This window comes from Hemicordylus capensis, chromosome 5 (assembly GCF_027244095.1).
Source record: "Hemicordylus capensis ecotype Gifberg chromosome 5, rHemCap1.1.pri, whole genome shotgun sequence".
In the NCBI taxonomy this organism is placed as follows: domain Eukaryota; kingdom Metazoa; phylum Chordata; class Lepidosauria; order Squamata; family Cordylidae; genus Hemicordylus; species Hemicordylus capensis.
Genome location: NC_069661.1, coordinates 33,080,525 through 33,102,161, shown reverse-complemented (window position 1 = coordinate 33,102,161; position 21,637 = coordinate 33,080,525). Strand labels below are relative to the sequence as shown.

Sequence of the window (21,637 nt, the reverse complement as noted above, 5' to 3'; positions counted from 1 at the left end):
CAGGGACCTTTAAACGGGAGGAGGGCAGGTCTGTACTTGCTCTGCCACTCGCTGCAGCTTCCTGTGCTGGCACATCCCCCAGCGGCCCTCGCACGGCAGCACACACATGGCTTCTGCACATGTGCAGCAGCCATTTGCGTCATCAGCAACTGACCACGCAAATGGCCAGCAACCACGCTGACGATGCAAATGGCCACCATGCATGTGTGGAGGCCATGTGCATGCCACCGGCATGTGAGGGCAGCTGGGGTGGGGGGCACCAATGCAGCAGAAGCTGCAGCAGGGCTGGACTGGGGGCACTGAGAGGGCAGTGGAATGTCTGTGGGGAGGGCACTGGGTTTTGATCAGAATAGGAAATTGAGGGTGGGAGTTGGGGCGCAGGGGCACCACATGGCCGGGGCGCACCAGGAATATGCCGTGTGGGCCAGTAGGAGCCTGAGCTGCAGTGAGCGGTGGAAGAGCAGGTACAGACCTGCTCTCTTTCCTTTTAAAGGTGCTTGGCTGTGCTTTGCATTGGTGTGAGAATCACGATTTGTGCTCATACCTACTAAAGGGCTCTCCCAGCACAAAGAAAAGTGCAGTACTGTGCAGGTCAGCACAGTGGGAAACAGTTCTCACATTGAAGGGCTTTTCCATCCTTAATGGTTGCCACTTCAAAAATAGTGCAGATCCCTGGTATGTATTTGGTGAGGGAGAGTTAGCAGAGAATTATTTTACAAATGAGGGGACATTCAAAAAAAGCCCTATCCCTAGTGGTACAGTCCAGTAGGATTGTTCAACTAGGAGGACTCTACCATCATTGGTAGTCTGCACGCTGGTAGGACCATATTTGCTACCCTCCTCCTCCTGCTTCTGAAAATACGATTCTCTCTTCCTCCCTTTAACAGCTTTTCCCCAGGCGTGGGAAATTTCTCGCCATTGACGTCCGCTGCTGCTTTGGCAATTAATCTCTTGCTCCGGGTACCGGCGGCTCTCTCCTTCCAGGCAGGCACTCCTCTCATGGCGGGGAGAAGGGGGGGCCCGTTACTCACACCGGCGCGGCAGAGGAGGAGGAGGAAGAAGAAGAAGAAGAACTGGGAAAGGCTCCGGAGCGAAAAGGACAGCTCTGAGCCATCGGCTCTATGTTTTACCACAGCGCGTTGAGTTACTCGGTAGGAAGAAGGAGGACTCTCCGTCTCCCACCGCGAGCAACAGCAGTGATCTCAGCCGGGGATCCTGATTGATCAGCTGCCGCTGCCTCGTTGTGGTCACTAGGGAGGTCCTCCCCACCATCAGCCGTCCCTGAAAGCCGCCTGCCGCTGCTTGGTAGGGTTTTGTTCCTCCTTCCTTTTTTCTCCCACGGCCTAAACGCGGAGGCACGCCCTAACATGCCGTCTGCGTAATTAAACCTCCTGGTTCAGTCCAGGACTGTACTTGGGGTTTGGGTTTGAGCCGACTTAGCAATCTTATGCACCCTTACGCGCGAGGGAGTCAGGCTTTCTCCTGTGCCTAAATCGGCGCAGTGGGACTTGTTTTTTCCCCGAGTGTCCGTGCGTGGCGTGTCTTAGTCCAAGTAAATGAAGCCGAGCTGGGAGGATGCATTTGTCAGGGGGCGTCTTGGCATCGCCTTTTGCAAGAAGAATGGGTTTGCCCAGTGCTCCACCGTCTGGCTTCAGTGGAAGCGTTGGCTCTTCTTGTCCTGCTGTTGCACCTGCAGATTTAACCAATGTATTATTATTAATAATTATTATTATGTGCTGTTTTTCAACCTGTGAGAGCAGTTTTACGTAGAAAAAAGGATGAGAAAATTGCGCCTTGTCCCAAAAAAGGCTCGCCATCTAAACACAACGGAGGCAGTGGAGCTGGAGGCACACTTGGCTGGGCTGAATAGAGACAGTTGCTTCCCCCCACCCCCTGTTAAATACAGGAGATTCTCCACGAGTTTACGCTTTGCCCAGATAGTAGGGCACACACTAGTACTGTACCTTTAAAACTCTCTAGGATGTGCATCACACACCAGAGATCTGGGATTGCCCACATGTCCTTGGCAAGTCGGGATGTCTGCACAGAGTGAGCTTATTATCAGTACAACTAAACAAAGATGCCTTGTGCTTAAAGAACAGAATGATCCTTACAGTACACAGATAGGAAGGAGCAAAGTTTCTGACTTTGAAGGGTGCTCCTTCATATTTGCATAAGGTCTGTGGTGGCAGCAATTCTGGCACATGAACTAAATAAGGTACTTGCAAGTTTCGAAAAGTCCTTTTGTTCATATTTTAAAACAAAGCAAAAATATCAAAATAATCAGGGAAGAATATTCAGTTTTGAACGTGTTAAAAAAAAGGCTGATTTATATATCATATTTATATACCGTCTGATATATACATCTCTAGGCTGTGTACACAATCCAAATTAATATATATATATATATATAAAACATTTGCACAGAATAAAAACAACGAAAAAAAATTCACAGAGTGAAACAATTAAAAATAATAATTTGACAGGGTTATGTGGCTGCCCCAGGGCTTGGGAATATGCTCCTTGTTGAAGTAAGAGCATCCCCTTCTTTGTTTTTAGGAAGATGCTCAATATGTACCTGTTTTCCCAGGCTTTTAACTGAATTTTTAAAAATTTAATGTGTGTTTATCTGTGATTTCATTTTTAGTAGTTTTATGAATTTTAGTTTTAACTGTTTTAATATTTGATGTGTTTTATTTGTACACCTAGAGCTGTTTGAGGTGCTTGTAACGTTTGCCTAGAGTTGTTTGTATCAGGTGGTATAGAAATATGATAAATTATGTGTTCCCAGCCACACCCTCGGATATGCATGTAGATCAGGCCTGCACAAATTAGGCACCCCCGCCCTGCTGCTTTTGGACTACAACTCCCATAATCCCCAGCCACAATAGCCAGTAGCCAGGGATTATGGGAGTTGTAGGCCAACATCTTCAGGAGGGCCAAAGCTGAGCAGCCCTGATGTAGATGCATGTAGTTCCTGGCTTTGAAACTGAAAATCTCTGTTACCAAAACACTGAACAAATTATTGAGAGCAGATAGCAACTGCTGAGGCCCAGGTAAGGTAGTGCCACTCTGTTTACCTCCCTATTTAGAGAGGTCAGTGTTTGAATATGATTTGATACCAAAAAGTCCTAATGCAGGTGAAAAATATCTGAATATATGGCACCTGAAAAATCAGTTTCACATGGTCTTTTGTGTGTGTTTAAATCTTAGGTTGGTCAACATGGGAGAGGACACGGCAGCTGGGAGAGAGGATGTAGTCTCATCTGTAGCTATGAGCAATCATGATGTTCTCATGCATCAAACAACTCAGGTATTTGTTGGTCTCTTGTATATCTATAGTGATGATGTAAATTAAAAACAAAACAAAAAGCCACAGACATAGGAAAGTATTGAACTCAGTGGGCTTCAGGATGAGAAGAATTACTCAAAGTAGTCCCATTGAAATTAAAAGGACAAGTTAGAAAGACTCCTACCTGAAACCTTGGAGATGCTGTCAGTCAATGTAGACAGTACTGAGCTAGATGGACCAATGGTCTGCAGTCAGTTTGGACTGTATCCTCAGTTGTCTGGTATCTCAGTGGAAACCTACAGATTACTGTTTGTATGAATGTTTCTTTGTTTTGATTCAGGGGAGCAATCGTTTAGACTCCAAAGCTGCCAATGGTAATAGACAGACAGAAGAAACTGCTCTGCTGAACAACAGTGGACAACAGCCTCCAAAACTGGCTGAGTCAAAGACATCAGGGAAACTGAGGCAAATATGGGCTTGTCCTCCACAAGGCATAGCTGCCAGAACAGTAACACATGGTAGGTAAAATAAAGGGGGAAGGCTACTTTTCTGTGGACTAATTTTTTTTATGTATTTAGATGTTTAACCTGATCTTTCTGCAAACATTAAGGGTAGGGAACTTCTGCAGATGGTCATTCATCCACAGTTATCTTTGCCTGCCTGGTACATGGCAACCTCAAGTTTTCTCTTCCAGCACAAGCAGAAGGTGCATGGAGTTTCAGAATATTTCATTTCAGTGTATTTCTCCCACACCCACTTACACTCTGCCTTATCAGCTCTGTTAGCTATCTTGAATTACTCATAGGCTACTGTTTTCCCACTATAAATTCCACCCAGTGCAAGAACTAACAGCACTGGCATTGTTATGCGATTTCTCATTCTGGGGTGAAAAGACCCCCTGATTTCTCAAAAACTGTTGACTCCTTCAGCCTCTGATTCCCTTCTACCATGTGGAAGAAAATCAGTGGTTCTAAGCAAACCAGATGGTGATTATTCCAGGGGGATGATGTAAATTGGACCTTAGCATCACTGAAAAATATGTGCCACTTTTCATGGCTAGAGAATGGTATGAGGGCACATATGCAGTTCTGCTGCAGAAGCCAAACTAAGTGTGGGTTCATAATGCAGAACCTGGTTCCACCAACCTGAAACATGGAGGGAATCTCCATATTTTGTGCTGCAAAATTCATATTTTGCACTGCAAAAGATCACCTATCTTGGCTACTTCCAACAAACCAAGATATGTAATCCAAGATATGTGATCTTGGTTTGTTGGCTACTTACAACAAACCAAGTTTGAGCCAAGGGTATGCTCCCTGGCTGGGCCTTCCAGCAAGGCCTGGATATTATCCCAGCCTGTCTTGCACTGTTTCACAGCCATTGGTGCTGATTACAAAGGGGGTAGGTTCACCTGAAACAAAGCAGAGGTTCATGAAGAGCATAGGTTCAGACATAACACACACACTTTAGTGGGAGCAGCACTTGGTTTGGCATTGGCAAGCCAACTTCAGATCTTGGTTACACATCTTGATTTGATGCTCCGCCCCCAAGGGACCCTCAGGTTCCTGTCTTGATGTGGGTTCAGAGAGTTGCAGACAAGTTGGTTACTGACTTTGCAAGTAAGTTCCACTTTATTTATTTATTTATTTTATTATATTTATATCCCGCTCGTCCTCCAAGGAGCTCAGAGCAGTATACATGGTTATTTTTTATTCTCACTGCAACCTTGTGAGGTAGGTTAGACTAAGAGATACATGATTGTCCTAGAGTCACCCAGTGAGCTTCATGGTTGAATGGGGATTCAAACTCAGGTCTTCCTGGTCCTAGTCCAACACTCTAACCACTGTGCTATGCTGGCTGTGTGTGAACCCTCCCTAAATGTGATGATGTTGCACAGATTTAGTCCCATAACCTGATAGTAACAGATAAGAGACTGCCTGAGAACTAGATGTCTGCTGCTCTGAGCTCTTTGAAAGGAAAATGGAGCATGTGTGTATGGTAAATAACATTTTAGGGTCCTGAACCAAACTCCACAAATATCCACTGCATTTTTTTTGCCTCAAATAAAACATGCCCTCCATTTTGTTCCATTAGTTTTGCAGTTCATTGGTTTTTGCTCATACTCTCTGTTGTTTTAATCTTATTGTAAGCCTTTCATATGCCAGTTCTTTGTGTTCTCACCCATAAGTGAACTGCCAGAAAGACTACAGTGAGACTTCATTTCTTTTGATGTGTTGAAACTGGTCATGATCAGGGACGCTTCTTGAGATGCCTTGCTTTCTCACGCAAGCAAAGTGTAGTCCAAGAACTTAATGCACTGATATCAGTAGGACCGATGCCTAAAGCACAGAGTTGGTTGTCTACAGATCCTGGCTTAAATGCACTCTGGCCTACATAGGAAAAAGTTCCAAGCAAAATCATTGCATAGTCAGCATTGATTACTCTTTCCCCAAGTTTGACAGATATCCTAGACATTCCCAGCTTTATCTTTTGTCAGCCCAGATATTATTCTTGAGCAATTTTAAAATTTGCTTCTCTCCCCTAATCCTGTCTGGATAATTTATTAACATTGCAGTGAGTGTTCTAGAATGCTTGTTAGTGCAGTCTTGCTGAATCTGATCAGTAATCTTAAGGGAGACCACAAGGATCCCCAGTTGTTAAAACTAAATTTAATTTAACTAAATTTAATGCAAACCTGTTCACACAGTGGCCTCCAAAGGCAGTCTCTGAGGAACTGCATTGCTCCACCATCAAGGAGCATCAGGAGGTGCTCTGGGGGCATCCTGAAACAAGATGCTTCAAAAGGGATCTGCATTATAAGTTGCTACACTGCAGTCATCAGAAACGTATAATGTAAACAGGAATAGAGCAATGTGCAAAGGAAATATTTATTGCACAATAAAAGAAAAGAATAAGTATGTGATAACATACTTGTTAGCCTCCTTTCCAAAGGGAAGAAGGCATATGAAATCGCCATGCCTGTATGTGTCTGTTTCTATCCTACCCCTAATAACATTTGTTGTTAGTTCATTATAAACCAGATTAACAATACATGGGATGGGGTGCTAGGAGATTGTGATGGGGATACACTGAATTGCAGCTCACATATTGAAACAAGATGGCAGCCACTCAACTTATAAGCACCACCCCTTTAGAACTCATGTGTTTATGCTCCGATACAAATCCATCTTTGATGTTTAAAGAAGTGGAAGGTAGGCTCTGTTAATTCTACTTGGAACCAAGCGTACTAGGCCCAGTGACATCCTTAAAATAACATCTAGTTTGACTCCTAAAGTAATGCTTATGAAGCTAATTCATGCTTGTAGAGTTCTATGCCTGGAGTATTCCCCACTCAAACCTATGTTTTCTCAAGCTGTTTCTGCACTTTCCAGTACCGTCCCCTGGCTTGGCAGGAAGCAATAGGAGAGTTTGCAAAGCAATTGGTACCCATGAACAGTTTATGATATGGGAAGGCATGGCACTTGCATCTCGCTAAACCTCATTGAGATGCTAGCACAGCAACTACATCAGCAGTCGTACCAGTCTACGTCCCATAGCTTGGTTGCACATCAGTGCATAGTTGGTTTTCAAGTGACTTATTGCATGGTGCAGTACAGCGTGGAAACAAGCTGTAGTAATTGGCAAAAGCCATAAATAATATATAGGAACAAGGCATAGTATTTAAAACGACACTGAAAATCCTGGCATGAGAATTACAATTTTTGTTTCTTGCAGCACTTGAATTACAATTCACTTTCCCCTATGAAGTTTTTATAAACTTATTGTCCATTACTTAGAAATTTTCTAAGGAATTAGCATTAAGCATTTGTTTTCCATTTTCTTCCAGTGGCAGCAGCTGCCCTGGTTTGGGCTGTGGGCTGGTCCATTACAGGCCGTGAGTGTCTTCCTGGTGGGAATCTCTTTGGAATTTTGTTTCTTTTCTTTTTTGCTGTGATTGGTGGTAAAATCATGGGGCTAATTAAACTACCTGGCCTGCCTCCTCCACTCCCTCCCCTTCTTGGTGAGTATATTATTGTAAGGATGCATCATTTTATTGTTATACATAAACTTGATTTGTTCAAAGAACAAAGGGCTTAATCTATAATCAGATTATAATCTGTTGATGTGAGCTAGGAATGCAAGTTTAATTGGCAGAGTAATCAGCTAAAGCTTTAACTGATTAATTGATGAGAAATAGGTTTCATTGGTGCAGGCAAACTTTAATTGCTGAGGCTGTAAGTAACAGAGTGTGTGTGTGGGTGGGTGGGTGGGTGGGGAGGGAGGTTACCCTATATTGTTTCTGGTATTTCTGTAATAAGGAATGAAAATAAAATATTAAAAATGGCCTTACCTTCTAACCAATGTCAGCTTTGTCCTATTACTGTAAGTTAGCTGATGAAGATCCTTCAATATTTCAAATGTCACCTTTGCTGAGGCACCTCTGTACATATTTGATTAATCAACTAGAAATTCTTTTTTACTAGTTGCTTTTTCTGATGTGAATGTATTTTGTTAACAAAGGTTCCCATTGGGGATTGGCCATAGATTTGCTTCCTGCAGGTCACTAAAATGTTTCACAACACGTTCTTGGCTCTTAAGAATGTATTTTTGGTCATCTCCCCGCCTCATTTTGTGTGTCTTGAATCAAGCTGATCCTTCTACTTTGAATATTATATTTGAATGGCCCACTGCATGGTCGCTGGATTACCTTCTCCCTGTTAAGCTTTTGGTACAAGTTGCATTTTTGACATGGTAGAAAGGTTGCCGCTGTAGGCATCTGACTTTCTTCAGAGCTCTCTAAATATTATCACTGCCTACCTGTGATATAGATAGTCAACAAGATGCTTTTCTCCATTCCTTTTAGGAATGTTGCTTGTTGGGTTTCTCCTCAGAAATGTCCCAGGATTCAGCGATATAGTCCGGATCGATGTGAAATGGTCAGCTTCCCTGAGGAATATTGCTCTCTCCATCATCTTGGCCCGTTCTGGTCTTGCACTTGACCCAAAGGTGGAGTACGAAACTGTCCTTGCTTAACAACTGCAAAACCTCATGCTAGAGCACAGAGGAACTCATAGGAACATAGGAAGCTGCCATATACTGAGTCAGACCATAGGTCAGTCTAGCTCAGTATGGTCTACACAGACTGGCAGCGGCTTCTTCAAGGTTGCAGGCAGGAATCTCTCTCAGCCCTATCTTGGAGAAGCCAGGGAGGGAACTTGGAACCTTCTGCTCTTCCCAGAGCGGCTCCATCCTCTGAGGGGAATATCTTACAGTGCTCATACTTCTAGTATCCCATTCTTATTTAACCAGGGCAGACCCTGCTTAGCTAAGGGGACATGTCATGCTTGCTATCACAATACCAGCTCTCTTCTGAATGGACTCTCAGATGGAGCAGACTTGGGTCTGGTTCCTTCTAAAATGGAAAATATGTCTGGACTGTAAAATCTCAGACTGCAAGTGAGGACTCATACATTGATTTTTCCTTCATTAAAAATAAATAAATCACACAACACAGAAAACTAGCATGTTAAGAAGAAGGCTTAACATGTTTGAAGCCTACTCTAAGAAGGACTCAGGAGGTAAGCAAGCTTTTCTAAACAAAACAATATTAAGCCTTGTTCCTTCAAACTAACAGGAAAAGGGGAGATTTTGAGGGGCTGCTTTCTCTTTAAGGGAGAAGTTCTAGTGTGTCTGTGTTTCTTTCTTGCCAGGGCTAGCATTGGGGGGTTGTCTGGCATTTAGTTGTTGTTTCTCCCTGCCTGGAGGGGGACAGAGGCAGGAGTCAGCTAGGGCTGTAGTGAGTCACATCTGGTGGCCACATTCCTGTGAGCCACATTACTATATCTCAGTTTGAAGCCTCTCTCTATATAAGAGGTGAAGACCTGAGAGCATAGTGAACAGTGATAGCAAACAGAGCATTGGAATTTTGCATGGGGTTTAGCGGGGAAGTGTGCGGGGGAGCCTGAAACAAGTACCCTTGTCACAAGGAGCCCAGTGGGAAGAGAAGGTAAGTACTACTCCCTCCTTCATATTCTTGAGAAAGGAAGTTTGAACGGTTAAATAGCTGACCAATACAGCTAAGACCTAACTTTCTAATAAACTATCTCGAAGTATAACAAAACCAGTTATGCAGATAGAAATCTGGCAGGGGAGGGGACACTTCCCAGTGTATTGCACAGAGTGTCGCATGTATGACTATTTGCTCCGTGGGCAGAAGTCATGGGTTTTTGCTCGGTGCAAGGAGCTCCTGGCTCTCAGGGAACAAGTTCATTCCCTTGAGACCAAGGTGGCAGATCTAGAGAAGCTCAGAGAACAAGGCATGCGGATGAGACCTTCAGGGACATGGTTGAGGCATCCCACTCCAAGGCCAGTAGCTCATCTGCTGTGAGGGAAAATGAAGGTCTTGGGGAAGGAGGACATTGGTTTGAGGAAGAGGGAAATGCTCCTTTAGTAGGGACCCCTTCTGTGGATGATGAGCCCATATCCTCTCACACAGAGGATACTCCTCCAGGGAGTGGGGGGCCTCCTTGTAGTGGGCGATTCAGTCATTAGAGGTATAGAGAGATGGGTTTGTGTCCCACATGTTGACCGCACAGTGACTTGCCTGCCTGGTGTGAAGGTTGCGGACATCACGCAGCACCTAGATAGGCTGTTAGGCAGTACTGAGGAGGAGATAGCTGTCGTGGTGCACCTCAGCACCAACAATGTGGGGAAATGTAGCCGACCGGTCTGGGAAGCCAAATTTAGGCTGATAGGTAGTAGATTGAAGTCCAGAACCCCCAAGGTAGCATTCTCAGAAATGCTACATGTTCCACATGCAGGTTCAGCGAGACAAGCAGAGCTGATGGGTCTCAATGCGTGGATGAGACATTGGTGCCGGGAGGAGGGGTTTAGATTTGTTAGGCACTGGGATACATTTTGGTGTTGGGAATTCTCTCTGGTAAGAGCAACCCTTTTTCATTATAGCAGAGGGCACAGAGGCACAACACAGTGGAATTTAGTTAGGCATGTGTGTATGCTGAGAGTAAAGTAACTTGGAGCCAGTTCATAGTTTCAAATCAATATACATGGCATTTATTAGAGAACTCCATTCTTGTAAAAGAGATCAAAGGGTCAAAAGAAAGATAGCATGCACCAGGTAAGAGATTCAGTGTATAGGTTTATATGCCAATGCCAGAAGCCTCTGAGCCAAGATGGGAGAGCTGGAGTGCTTGGTTGCTAGTGAAAAATTAGATATAGTTGGCATAACAGAAACATGGTGGAACAGTGAGAACCAATGGGATACTGTTATCCCTGGATATAAACTCTATAGAAAGGACAGGGAGGGGTGCCTTGGAGTAGCACTGTACATTACAGTGGAGTAGCACTGTACATTAAAGAAGGTATAGAATCTAACAAGCTAGAAAACCTAGGAGGACCAGAGTCCTCCACAGAAACCCTGTGGGTGACAATACAAGGCCTGTTCTTATGATGTAATGTTATGGCTAGGCTAGAACATTTCTCCCCAAAACTTGTTTTTCATGCGGAAGGGATGTTTTATATGAATGTGAATCCTTACCTGCAGTCTGAAATGGTGCAGCCCAGAGAGAGGTTTACCACTTTGGGAACTTTTCTTGAAAAGCGGTATATAAATATTCATTGTATTCGTACTTCAGTGAGAACGAGCCCTGTGACAGAATGCACTGTTGTAGGATCTATTTAGTGCCCCATTCAACATTGATGAATGTGTGATGCTCTTCTTTATGGTGCATGTTTAAGAGGCATGGTTTAAGTTCTTGCACAAGTTCCATTAGGAAAATAGTTGCTCTGTGTATGGAAGCCTTTCTCTCCTACCCTCTTTGCAGAAGTGATTCTCTACATCACTGCCTTTTGGGCCCGTAGTTAGTTTCAGTCTATTTCTCAACCAGATTCAGGTGGCAGTGAGTCAATTCGGATGATACTTTTCCAGCCTGTACAATTTGAAAGGGAATGTGTTGAGAGCACACCCTTCAAAATGTCTTCCATGGATATCCCAATGTCCTCCCATCATGGAGAGCTGGTCTTGTGGTAGCAAGCATGACTTGTCCCCTTACCTAAGCAGGGTCCACCCTGGTTGCACATGAATGGGAGACTAGAAGTGTGAGCACTGTAAGATATTCCCCTTAGGGGATGGAGCTGCTCTGGGAAGAGCAGAAAGTTTCAAGTTCCCTCCCTGGCTTCTCCAAGATAGGGCTGAGAGAGATTCCTGCCTGCAACCTTGGAGAAGCCACTGCCAGTCTGTGAAGACAATACTGAGCTAGATAGACCAATGGTCTGACTCACTATATGGCAGCTTCCTGTGTCCCTGTGTCCCTTGTTCGCATGGGGGTGGGCTATACACCCAAAGGCTTGGCAAACATTGAACAGCCCATCCCCATGCAATAAAGGGGTATGCCAGGAGGGCACTGGGTGCTCCCAGAAGATGTTCCAACAGGTGTGCTCTTGGTGCATCTGCTTTGTAATCATGTGGGTCAGTAAGATATCATCCAAATTCGCCGTGTTACTAAGCTGTCATAACTTCAGATCAAAGGGAAATCCTCTCTTCCACTACCGTTTCCAACCTGTATGTTTACTTGACAAGATTCTGACTTTAATTCCATATCCCAATTTTGTCCCCGTAGTGGGAACATTTGCTGAACCCAGAGCAAATGACATGACATCCCATAGATTCAAGCTCCCTCCTTCTCCATTGTGTTACGGAAATTGTGTAGAGCTAAGCAAATCTCAAAGGGTGTTTTGTCTGCTTGGCATTTAAGAAGTGTCATGTGAATGTGTTTCATCTCTCGCTGTCAATGTGTTTTATCTTTCAGGCGCTGAAAAAATTAAAGGCTGTCTGCTTAAGATTAAGCTTGGGGCCGTGTGTCATTGAAGCCTGTGCGGCAGCTGTCCTGGCTCACTTTCTCATGCACCTACCTTGGCCATGGGGATTTATGTTAGGGTAAGAGATGACTCTGTTTCACCTGCTTACAAACTCTGTGTTGCCTTTTCTTGAGCTGAAGGTACTTTCCCTCTTTTATGAAAACATTGATTGCAAGTCAGTCTCTCTCTCACACACACACACACACACTCACACTCACACTCTCTCTCTCTCACACACACACACACTTCTAAAGTAGTGGACATGAGTTCTAGTGGTATTTGCATCCCAGTCTTAAAGCACAACAGCCCCTTCAAGGTACGTACAGGCATAATATTATCTGAATGGTAGAGCCGCTCACTTGCTGTGTTCTGTTCAAATTGGGCCACAGTGATTAGTGAACTGACTGATTTAAGACATTTTGACGGACTGAAAATAAATCAGCCAGCGGATTAAAAAGGCAACAAATTATTTTTAATACAAGGAGTTAGGGAAACTGCAGGTGACAGGCACCGTCTTAGAACAGGCTTCCCTCCTGCATGAAAGAGAGCCGAGAATGCTGTTGTGAGATGATGCCTCCTGCAATGAATGTGTGCAACATCTAAAAACAAGATGAAGCTATTCTCACGATTGTTCAAAACTGGGCTAACGGAGTCCAGCCCAGCCTAGTTCTGATCAGTCATGGGAACCACCAGGCTCATGGGCAAGCCCAGTGGTTCTCTGGCAGCTAGCCCGCCTTACAACCCCTCCCCTTAAACGAGGTTAGCAGAGCAAGTGCTCTGTTAACCTTATTTTTTGGGTCGTGGGTCAGCTGCGGCTGCTTGCAGCCATGGCTAGCACACTCGGGGTGGTGGGGAGTGGGGGGGCCCCCTGGAAGGCACTGGACACTTGTACATTGCCTTCCTGAGATTCGGGGGCCAGGGCGCTGCACAGCGGCATTCCCTTTCCCCCGACCCCTGGAGCTCCCAATGGAGCCACGGCCGGGCACAGGAGCGCCCGACCCGAGCAGCTGCTCATCTGGGCGGCTGGTTCGCCCACCCAGCAATGAGCGACTGCTCTAAGTCCGCTCTCCCCGCCAAACCCCGTCTGGTGCTTCACACGGATCACGTGAAGTGCCTCAATGTGGTTTTTTTTCTTTTTATGGTGTACAAATGTATGCAGTTTTAATAATCTACCACTACCACAATCCTATGCATGCTTACTCGGAGGTAAGTCTCCCTGGCTGACATCCTGACCCATGCTGTAAACTTGTACTAGTTAACCCAGGAATCTCTGGTTGTCTGGGGCAGTGGGACCCCTCCCATCCCAGCTGTACTGAACCTTACTAGCCCAGATTCGCTACCCACTTTAAAAGTGAGGTAGGAGGACAACCAAGCCTGTCCTACCTTCTTTGGTTGTATGTCTAGCCATATTGTTTAAAGCTGCTCTCGGGCTGCCAGCGGCCATTTTAACCACAGAGACAGATGGAACGAGAGGCCAGGCAGGGTGGAGCTGCTGCAATAATGCAGGCTGCCTCTCTGCTGCTCCAGCACTGGAGTATGATATTGTTGGAGGTCCCAGCTCCCGATCACAGCTCCGGAAATAGAACTGCCCTGTGGTGTTCGTGTGGGGTGTATCCAGCAGAGCCAAGAGCAGGCTCCGGTCATCTGGAAGCAGGAAGGCCGGATCCTTGTTATCCAGGCACAAACACGTTTGTGATAGAACAACACTGGTCTGGAACACAAGCTCCAGAGTGAGCACGACTAGTTACCACAATAACCTTGTGTTAGTCATCATGTTGGCTACTGTTCTTAGTGGCCGTTTGCTCCCTGCTGTGTTTAGGACTTCTTAAAACTCAGTAATCAAGTAAGATTTCTTGAATGTTTGACAGCTTTGATTCAAACGAACCGCCTCTGGCTGATGTCTCCTTAATCACTTTTATGAAGCTGTTGATTGGATGCGTGGGCCACAACCCAGTGTGATCCTTTGGGTTGTGCTTGTTTCTTTGTTTTTGTTTTTTGCACAGTCAGAATTTATATCTGCTATATTTATATTCTATTACATGCAAATCCAAAGCACAGGGGGCAGCTTGGCACATGCTGAGCCGTCTTGTTCACATACTTTATGTTCTTAAGTGTTAGCAATGCATAGTTGAGTGTGGGGAACTAACTAGCTTGCACTGCTGCAACTGGAATCTTTTTTTTTTATTTTTTGCCTCCTTCAACCAATGCAGAGAACAAAAATGTTCACAATGTTGCATAGAAGGTTGTCCAGTAAATGCAACACTGAGAATGGAAATGCAGGGAAGACATGATGTGCTCCTCCGTCCATCAAAGGCCTGATATTGTGTGCTCTTAGATTTGTTCTAGGTGCTGTGTCTCCTGCTGTTGTGGTCCCCTCGATGCTCATTTTACAAGCGGGAGGATACGGTGTTGACAAGGGCGTCCCGACTTTGCTCATGGCTTCTGGCAGCTTTGATGACATCCTGGCCATCACAGGCTTCAACACTTGCTTAGGAATGGCCTTCTCCTCGGGTACCGTAACTGGCTGCTCTGTAGAACAGATGAGCCCCTTCGCATGCTTCTCTCCCTCATGTGCTGACTTACCATCTGCACGTTATCTTTTATATGCAGGGACGTTCAAAAATATGACCCACCCTACTTGTACTCTGAAGTGGTACAGAAGCCTTTGTTGCTGAGGTTTAGAGCAGGATAGAAGCTGATCGTGCCTTGTCACAGGGCCTCTTGACTCCTTCCCATGCTTTGTGATCTTGCTATGTGCAAATTGTTGACTAGTATTGTTGATATTTTTTCTGGCAGCAGAGACTATGCAGAGCCAGCGTGGTGTAGTGGTTAGAGTGCTGGACTAGGACCGGGGAGACCTGAGTTCAAATTCCCATTCAGCCATAATACTAGCTGGGTGACTCTGGGCCAGTCACTTCTCTCTCAGCTTAACCTACTTCACAGGGTTGTTGTGAGGAGAAACTCAAGTATGTAGTACACCACTCTGGGCTCCTTGGAGGAAGAGCGGGATATAAATGTAGTGGTAGTGGTAGTGGTAGTGATGGTAGTAGTAGTAGTAGTAGTAGTAGTAGTAATAATAATAATAATAATAATAAATAAAATACTAGTGTAGAGAAATAGCATAGAAACCCAATTGAAGCTTCTTCCCCTGCCTTATACAATGTCAGACCATCTAGCTCAGTACTCTCTACTCAGTGGCTTTCCAGGGTTTCAGTTGGGTCTTTCCCAGCCCTACCTGGAGATGCCAGGGATTGAACCTGGGACCTTTTGCACACAAAGCATATGCTCTTCCATTGAGCTACAGTCCTTCCTCTGTTTGCTTTGCCCAGACAGGCTCCACCCTTGACAATATCCTCCGTGGTTTTCTGGAAGTTGCAATTGGTATAACAACTGGTGGTCTTCTAGGAATTTTCGTTCATTACTTCCCAAGCAAGGATCAGGTAAAGAAAGACATATTTTTTAACTATCAGTCTCTCATCTCCAAGTGTGAAAGCAGAGAATTCTTAAAATTAAACTACATGCTATGACTGAGACTAGTAAAACATAGTAGATGAAGTCCAGAGAGGTTGCTCTGAACTCAGCCTGAGCGTTGCCAAGTAGCAGAGCATGATTTTTCTGCCCGCCTGCCCCTGTAAGTGCTCTGTGCCTTCCAAACATATGGCCTTGAAGGCTGTGCGACCTTCAAGGACATATGTTTGTGGAAAGCAAAGACCACTTACAGGGGCAGGGGAGAGCAACAAAAATCACTCCCCGCACATGCTCTTTGGCAACACCCTGGCTTAGTTCAGTGCAGCCTTTCTGTGTGGGGACACAGCTTGGTTGCACCCCAAATGGCTGCTTGAATAAATAATGTTTTCTTATCTCTTGAGAGTAGCAAATTACATTTCTAGCACATTCGTTATTTGGGAGGCAAATCCATTGAATTTTTTATCCTCTAATCTTTCTTCTTATCTATGTTACATCATTTGTGGAGATCTTGCTTTCCCTCCATCTTTATTTCCTGGTCCCAGGCATCTCTTGTGTGGATAAGAGCATTCTTTGTGGTGGGCCTATCCGTGCTTGCTGTTTTCAGCAGTACATACTTTGGCTTCCCTGGAACTGGAGGGCTGTGCACTATTGTCATGGCATTTCTGGCTGGTATGGCATGGTCTGAGGAAAAGGTAAGCATTCGCACAAGAGAATTCACTTGGATTCTAAAGCATTGGTTTGTGTGAAATAGACTGCATGCCAGTAAGCCTGCTTTACAGTAGTACTGGCCACACTTAGCTTATGACCAGAGTCAATTGCCCAGGGTAGCAAAGGAAATCCTTGTACGGAAGTAAGCTTCTGTGCATGCACCTGATACAGATGCACTCCCGAATCTGCCTTGTGATGATCATTCAGGCTCCATTGAACTGGATGGATGCTGCTCTTGATGCGAAAGGAGATGTGTGTTGTTGTCCAAGAGGACCACTATTTCTTGCATCTATATCCAGGCTAGTGAGTTCCAGTGAATAGAGGCTGAAAATTGGGCAAACAGGCAACTACATTTTAGAACAACCTGTTTGAAAACTTTGCTTGTGAAAAAAAGTTTCAGCTTGGCCAATTAAGATCTTATCTAATCCATGTTAATGGTTGATGTTATCAGAATGATCCCTTCTGCCCTTCTTATATTTGACGGCTGATGATGTCCTCTTTATTAATAATGGTAGAATCAAGCTTCTAGGGTGAGATCAAACAACTTAATAGTTCATTTGGGCCAACTAATGTTCAAAATTAGTTGTGCAGTGCTAGGAAAGGAGTTAATGCCACACATGCCTTCTTTTTTTTAAACATTAAATAAAACCTTTCTTACAGTGCTGTGCATTTTTGCTCCTTTGTTACAGAGGAAGATAGAAGAAATTGTTGGGGTTGCCTGGGAGATTTTTCAACCTTTTCTTTTTGGTTTAATTGGAGCTGAAATATCCATTACCTCTCTCGTACCTGAAACAGTTGGTAAGTCTGTTAGAATTGCTGTAGCACTTCACTCTGGCTATTTTACGAGGGGCACTAAATAAGTGCCTCTCCCAAACTGGAAATGCCTGTATTTCTCTAAGCAAAGTTAAAAGAAAGTAGCCCTAATAATAATAGTACTTATTTTGTGCCTTACAGTGTTCCGGGCACTTCACATACATTTTCTCGCTGTAGTCCTTACTGCAACCCACATTGCAATTTGGGATCTGGTAGTAATTAGTATGGCTTGCCCAAGGCCTCCTAGTGAGTTCATGGCAGAGATAAGACTCAAAGCAGGGAGGGACCTTCTGATTTTGACCTGAGTGGGCTGAGACAGGACCTGCATCCCTCTGTCAACACTGAGGATGGTTGTGTCCCTCACCTGTTTTCCTTTGAATAACATCACAAAGGTGGAAATCCGTAGAGGTTATGTCTCAGAAAGGTGTGTGAATTGGACCCTAGGTGTTTTAGTTTATTTTCTAGCTACTATGAATAAAACACACCTGCCTTGAGTTCTTTGGCTCATCCAGACAGTGGTACAGTATATTCCACCTTGAGTGCAAAAAATTAAAATGGGAAATTAACGTAATGTACAAGGATGCCATGTGGTAGTGGTAGTGCAGTCTGTGGCAATCCATGAAGCGACTGTATTTTTCCCAAGCTCCTTTTATTTTCTTGGAAAAGAAAACCCAGTTCCCTGTTTTGTTTTGTTTTTTGTTGTAATTTGTACTCAGGTTGGAATATATCAATATCTGGAATCACTATCTCTTTAAAAAAAATAGAAATATTTAAGAAATATAAGGCAGGGTTTGCCTATATACTAGTAACCAAACGAGTATTTCTGGTTCCACTAACGGATCACTTATGTCATGAGGGCCTGGTTTGCAAAAATAGGTGCAAACATGTTCAATAGGTTTTAAACTGCAGTTGTTCTACAGCTGTTGGTCTCCTCTGACCACAGCCATTGTTGCCTGACTCAAGACATCTTTACTCTCCCCATTAAATATAAGAAAGTCCCCACTTTATAAGGTATCTCTTTGCCTACAAATGGCTCAAATATTCATCTCATTAGAAAGCACAACTGAAGAAAAGTGCTTCCCTTGTGAGTCTTTTGAGGTCCCCCTCCCCACATTTCTTTAGCTATGTAAACCACTTTGAGCACTTTGTTTTGTTTAGAAGTGGTATATAAATGTTTGTTGATGATGATGATGATGAATTTCTCGGCTGCAGGGCTGTGTGTGGCCACATTGAGTATTGCATTATTAGTACGAATTATTGCCACATTCCTGATGGTGTGTTGTGCTGGATTTGACATCAAGGAGAAAGTATTTATTTCATTGGCATGGATCCCCAAAGCAACTGTCCAGGTGGAGTATTCCTTTATAGCACTTGGTGTTTTTCACATAGAGCTTTTAAATGCCTTTAGCTTGCATCTCCTCCAAAATGGAGGTACCCAAAGTCCCTATGAGCTATCGAGGAGCACTTCACACATGATTCGGGTTTTTCACTACCCGTTAGAGTGTAGCCCGATTTATATCCAGGGTTAAAAAATCCACTTTTTACATCGCTTTTTGTGGGGACAACTTCGAGTTCACAGTAAAGCCTGCTGTCTGGGAAAGCTCCTGGTGTTGGTCCCGAGTGTCAGTACTTAATTATTAATTTCAAAGTATACTCCACATTTCTTACGAAACAACCCAAAGTAATAGTAAAAGTGATGTTATTTATTAGGCTCACCTTTGGTTGGTATTATTTTTGCTCCTCATGCACTTAATGAGTTTTAGTGGGTCAGTGCAGCTAGTAGCAACCTGTTATGATGTCAGAGGACGTTCCAACGTACTCTCAGTGCATCCCTTTATTGAGTGGGCAGGCTCTTCATCTGAGTTGACCTTCTATTCATGCTCCTGCCTTCCTTCCATCATGCAACTCAAGGTGGCATACATAGGTTGCCCAGGAGATCACCAACCAGGCACTGCCTAGACCTAGATCTGCTTAACTTCAGCAATGATGCTGCATCACACATGCTCTGGATTGTGCTGGTAAGGCTCTGTAAGAGCCAATGCAGATTGTGAACCATTATTGTAATGTGTGAAGAGGCAAGTTACTAAGTTCTATACCCCTTGTAGCCTCCAACTGAAGTCCATTATGGTTCTCGGGCTTTGAAGGTAGTATAAAAGGAAGGAGCTGTTGACCCCCTGTGAGACAAGGAATTGTGCTTCCTTGAACCTCTCCCTGAAACTTCAATACTGGGAGACTCTGAACTGGCCAGGTTTTTAAAAAAGTTTTCTTAACGACAGTTGTTCTTTTTTTGTTTTTTGTCCCCCTGCAGGCTGCAATTGGTTCTGTTGCCTTAGATACAGCACGAGTGCAAGAAGATCAAAAGCTAGAACAATATGGCATGAATGTCTTGACGGTTGCTTTCCTATCAATCTTGATCACAGCTCCAGTTGGAGCTCTGATCATTGGCCTGGCCGGGCCCAAGCTGCTCCACAAGGCTGCTGATGTAGGCAGTAAAGATCCTAAACATGGGAGAAGAAGAGAAGAAGAAGAAGAAATTGAAACATCTGGATGGGTATAGGGAAATGAATGAGCCGAAGAACACCCAGTTGGCATTCCAAGCTGCCTAGGAATCATGACTGCAGAAGTTATGAAGGCCTATGGAATGCATCGCATTCTGGCTAAAACAGCAGAAGTACTGATAGAAAAACAGACTGTATTAAACCAGCATCCAGATTTCTTTTCAACCTAACCCAGGTATTTAAGGAAAGAAGTCACAAGCCAAATAGTATTTGGCCAAACCATTGACTGGTGAAAATATACCAGTGGCCCAATTTGGAGACATGAATGCCAGCAAGACAGAAGAAATCACTTGAGATGGTGCCTAAAAATATAACTTAGTCAGTAAGGTGGTCTTGAAGTAGAAAGAAATATAGGATCCAGAACTGACAGTAAATTACTGATTGAGATCATGGGTTTGGAAATTAAATGGTAAGTTAATATTTTCAGAGGTAGTATGTGCTGACAGTGGGTGTACAGTCTTTAGAACAACCCAGTACCCTTCTAGGAGATGGATATTTCTTTTCCCTTCTTGTACCTTTAAAACCTAAAGTGACAAAAAACACAAGTACTTGTAATTAGGGCTGTCACTCAATTAAAGAAATCTTCATTAATCAACCGATTAATCTGCATATATTTGCGTATTTTAAAAATGGTTTTAAAGGGAAAAAGTACTTTCTTAGTCTTTAGATCTTCATGCCCATGTTGTAGCAAGCATCATCTTTGAAGAGGCATTTACCGTTCTCTCACACAGGACAAAATGCTTCTTGTCATCTGGAATTTTTAGAAGTACTTCTAAACATAATACACTTAAAATTAAAAGCAGATGCCCAATTAATTGGGGGTATCTTTTTAGATTCACCAAAGTGTTTTAATCTTTTTTAAAATCTCCATTTTAATTTCCATTTCCAATGTAATCTCCATTTCAAGTTGGAGATGCTTTGGAATGCACTCCAAATACTGTATAGCTCAAAATAAGAGCTGCTCCATCTCTGATTGCTTTTTAAAAGACTCTTAAGAAACAACTCTTTTCTCAAGCTTTTAAAATTAGTTTTAAATTGTTTTTATCCTGTGAAATTATTTTAATTGTTGCACTCTGTGAATTGTTTTTAACTGGTTTTTATTCTGTGAAAGGGTTTTGTTTTTATATTGTAATTTGAATTGTGTACACTGCCTAGAGATGTATATATCAGGCGGCATATAAATATGACAAACAAATAAATTTTGAAGCAATGAAGATCTGTGCTGCCAGTAACCTATTATAAACTATTATTGTAGCCTCACTTGTAATGGTGATGGGATCTAGATCCCTCACATGAAGCTGATAAAGCTCCTTAAAGTTTTCTCCCTAGTTCCATGCATCATACCTGCATTTAACTGCTGATACCTTTTGTAAAGCTTGACCTTATAGAAGAAGATTATGTTTGGACTGAATGCAGTGAGGGCTCTTCCAGAATAATCTCCTTCTCTAAAAAATTGATATGTCTTTTCACTAAATGTATGAGCACCTCTACGTTTTATGAAGGTGCATCAAGTATGTTTTTGCATCTGTGAAGCAGAAAATAGACAAATGTCCATGTCTACAGTGGAAATTATACAAGTTGGTCTGTTACTCCTACAAAGGAGCATGGGAATTATAGTTTTTTCAGAGATTATGAAACCATGCACACTGATACAACTGGCTATAAGAATCAGCAGTGAAAATATCTTCAACTGCCTGAATTATCCAGTATTGGGCATTTCACAAAAGGTCTAGGTTCAATAGCCATCTACAGACTCATAAAACCTATTAAGGTGTAGGCCACAGCTGTCTTTGCTTGTGAACAGATCATGATAATTGCTAACTCAAATTGCTACGACATGGAGCACATTTAAAGATCTATGCTCAGGCGATACGTGCGGCAAAGAAGCGGTTCTTTTCTGCCCGTATTGCCTCTGTGAGTT

At 43.6% G+C, this 21,637-nt stretch overlaps 1 protein-coding gene across 2 annotated transcripts; it reads left to right on the top strand.

Annotated features, from left to right (window-relative positions):
• The first annotated feature begins 785 nt into the window (after positions 1-785).
• On the top strand, positions 786-20,934 carry LOC128328230 (sodium/hydrogen exchanger 9B2-like). 2 transcript variants are annotated; one of them, XM_053258019.1, is made up of 12 exons: positions 787-1,305; positions 3,214-3,313; positions 3,633-3,810; positions 7,140-7,313; positions 8,157-8,299; positions 12,121-12,248; positions 14,505-14,680; positions 15,503-15,609; positions 16,180-16,329; positions 17,035-17,143; positions 18,371-18,507; positions 19,467-20,934. In XM_053258019.1, the coding sequence occupies exons 2-12, from the start codon at positions 3,224-3,226 to the stop codon at positions 19,713-19,715; spliced, it is 1,641 nt and encodes a 546-aa protein (XP_053113994.1). In that variant the 5' UTR covers positions 787-1,305; positions 3,214-3,223; the 3' UTR covers positions 19,716-20,934. The 2 variants fall into 2 exon arrangements, with proteins under 2 accessions (XP_053113995.1, XP_053113994.1); XM_053258020.1 differs by lacking the exon at positions 16,180-16,329 and having other exon boundaries at positions 786-1,305.
• Positions 20,935-21,637: the final 703 nt, after the last annotated feature.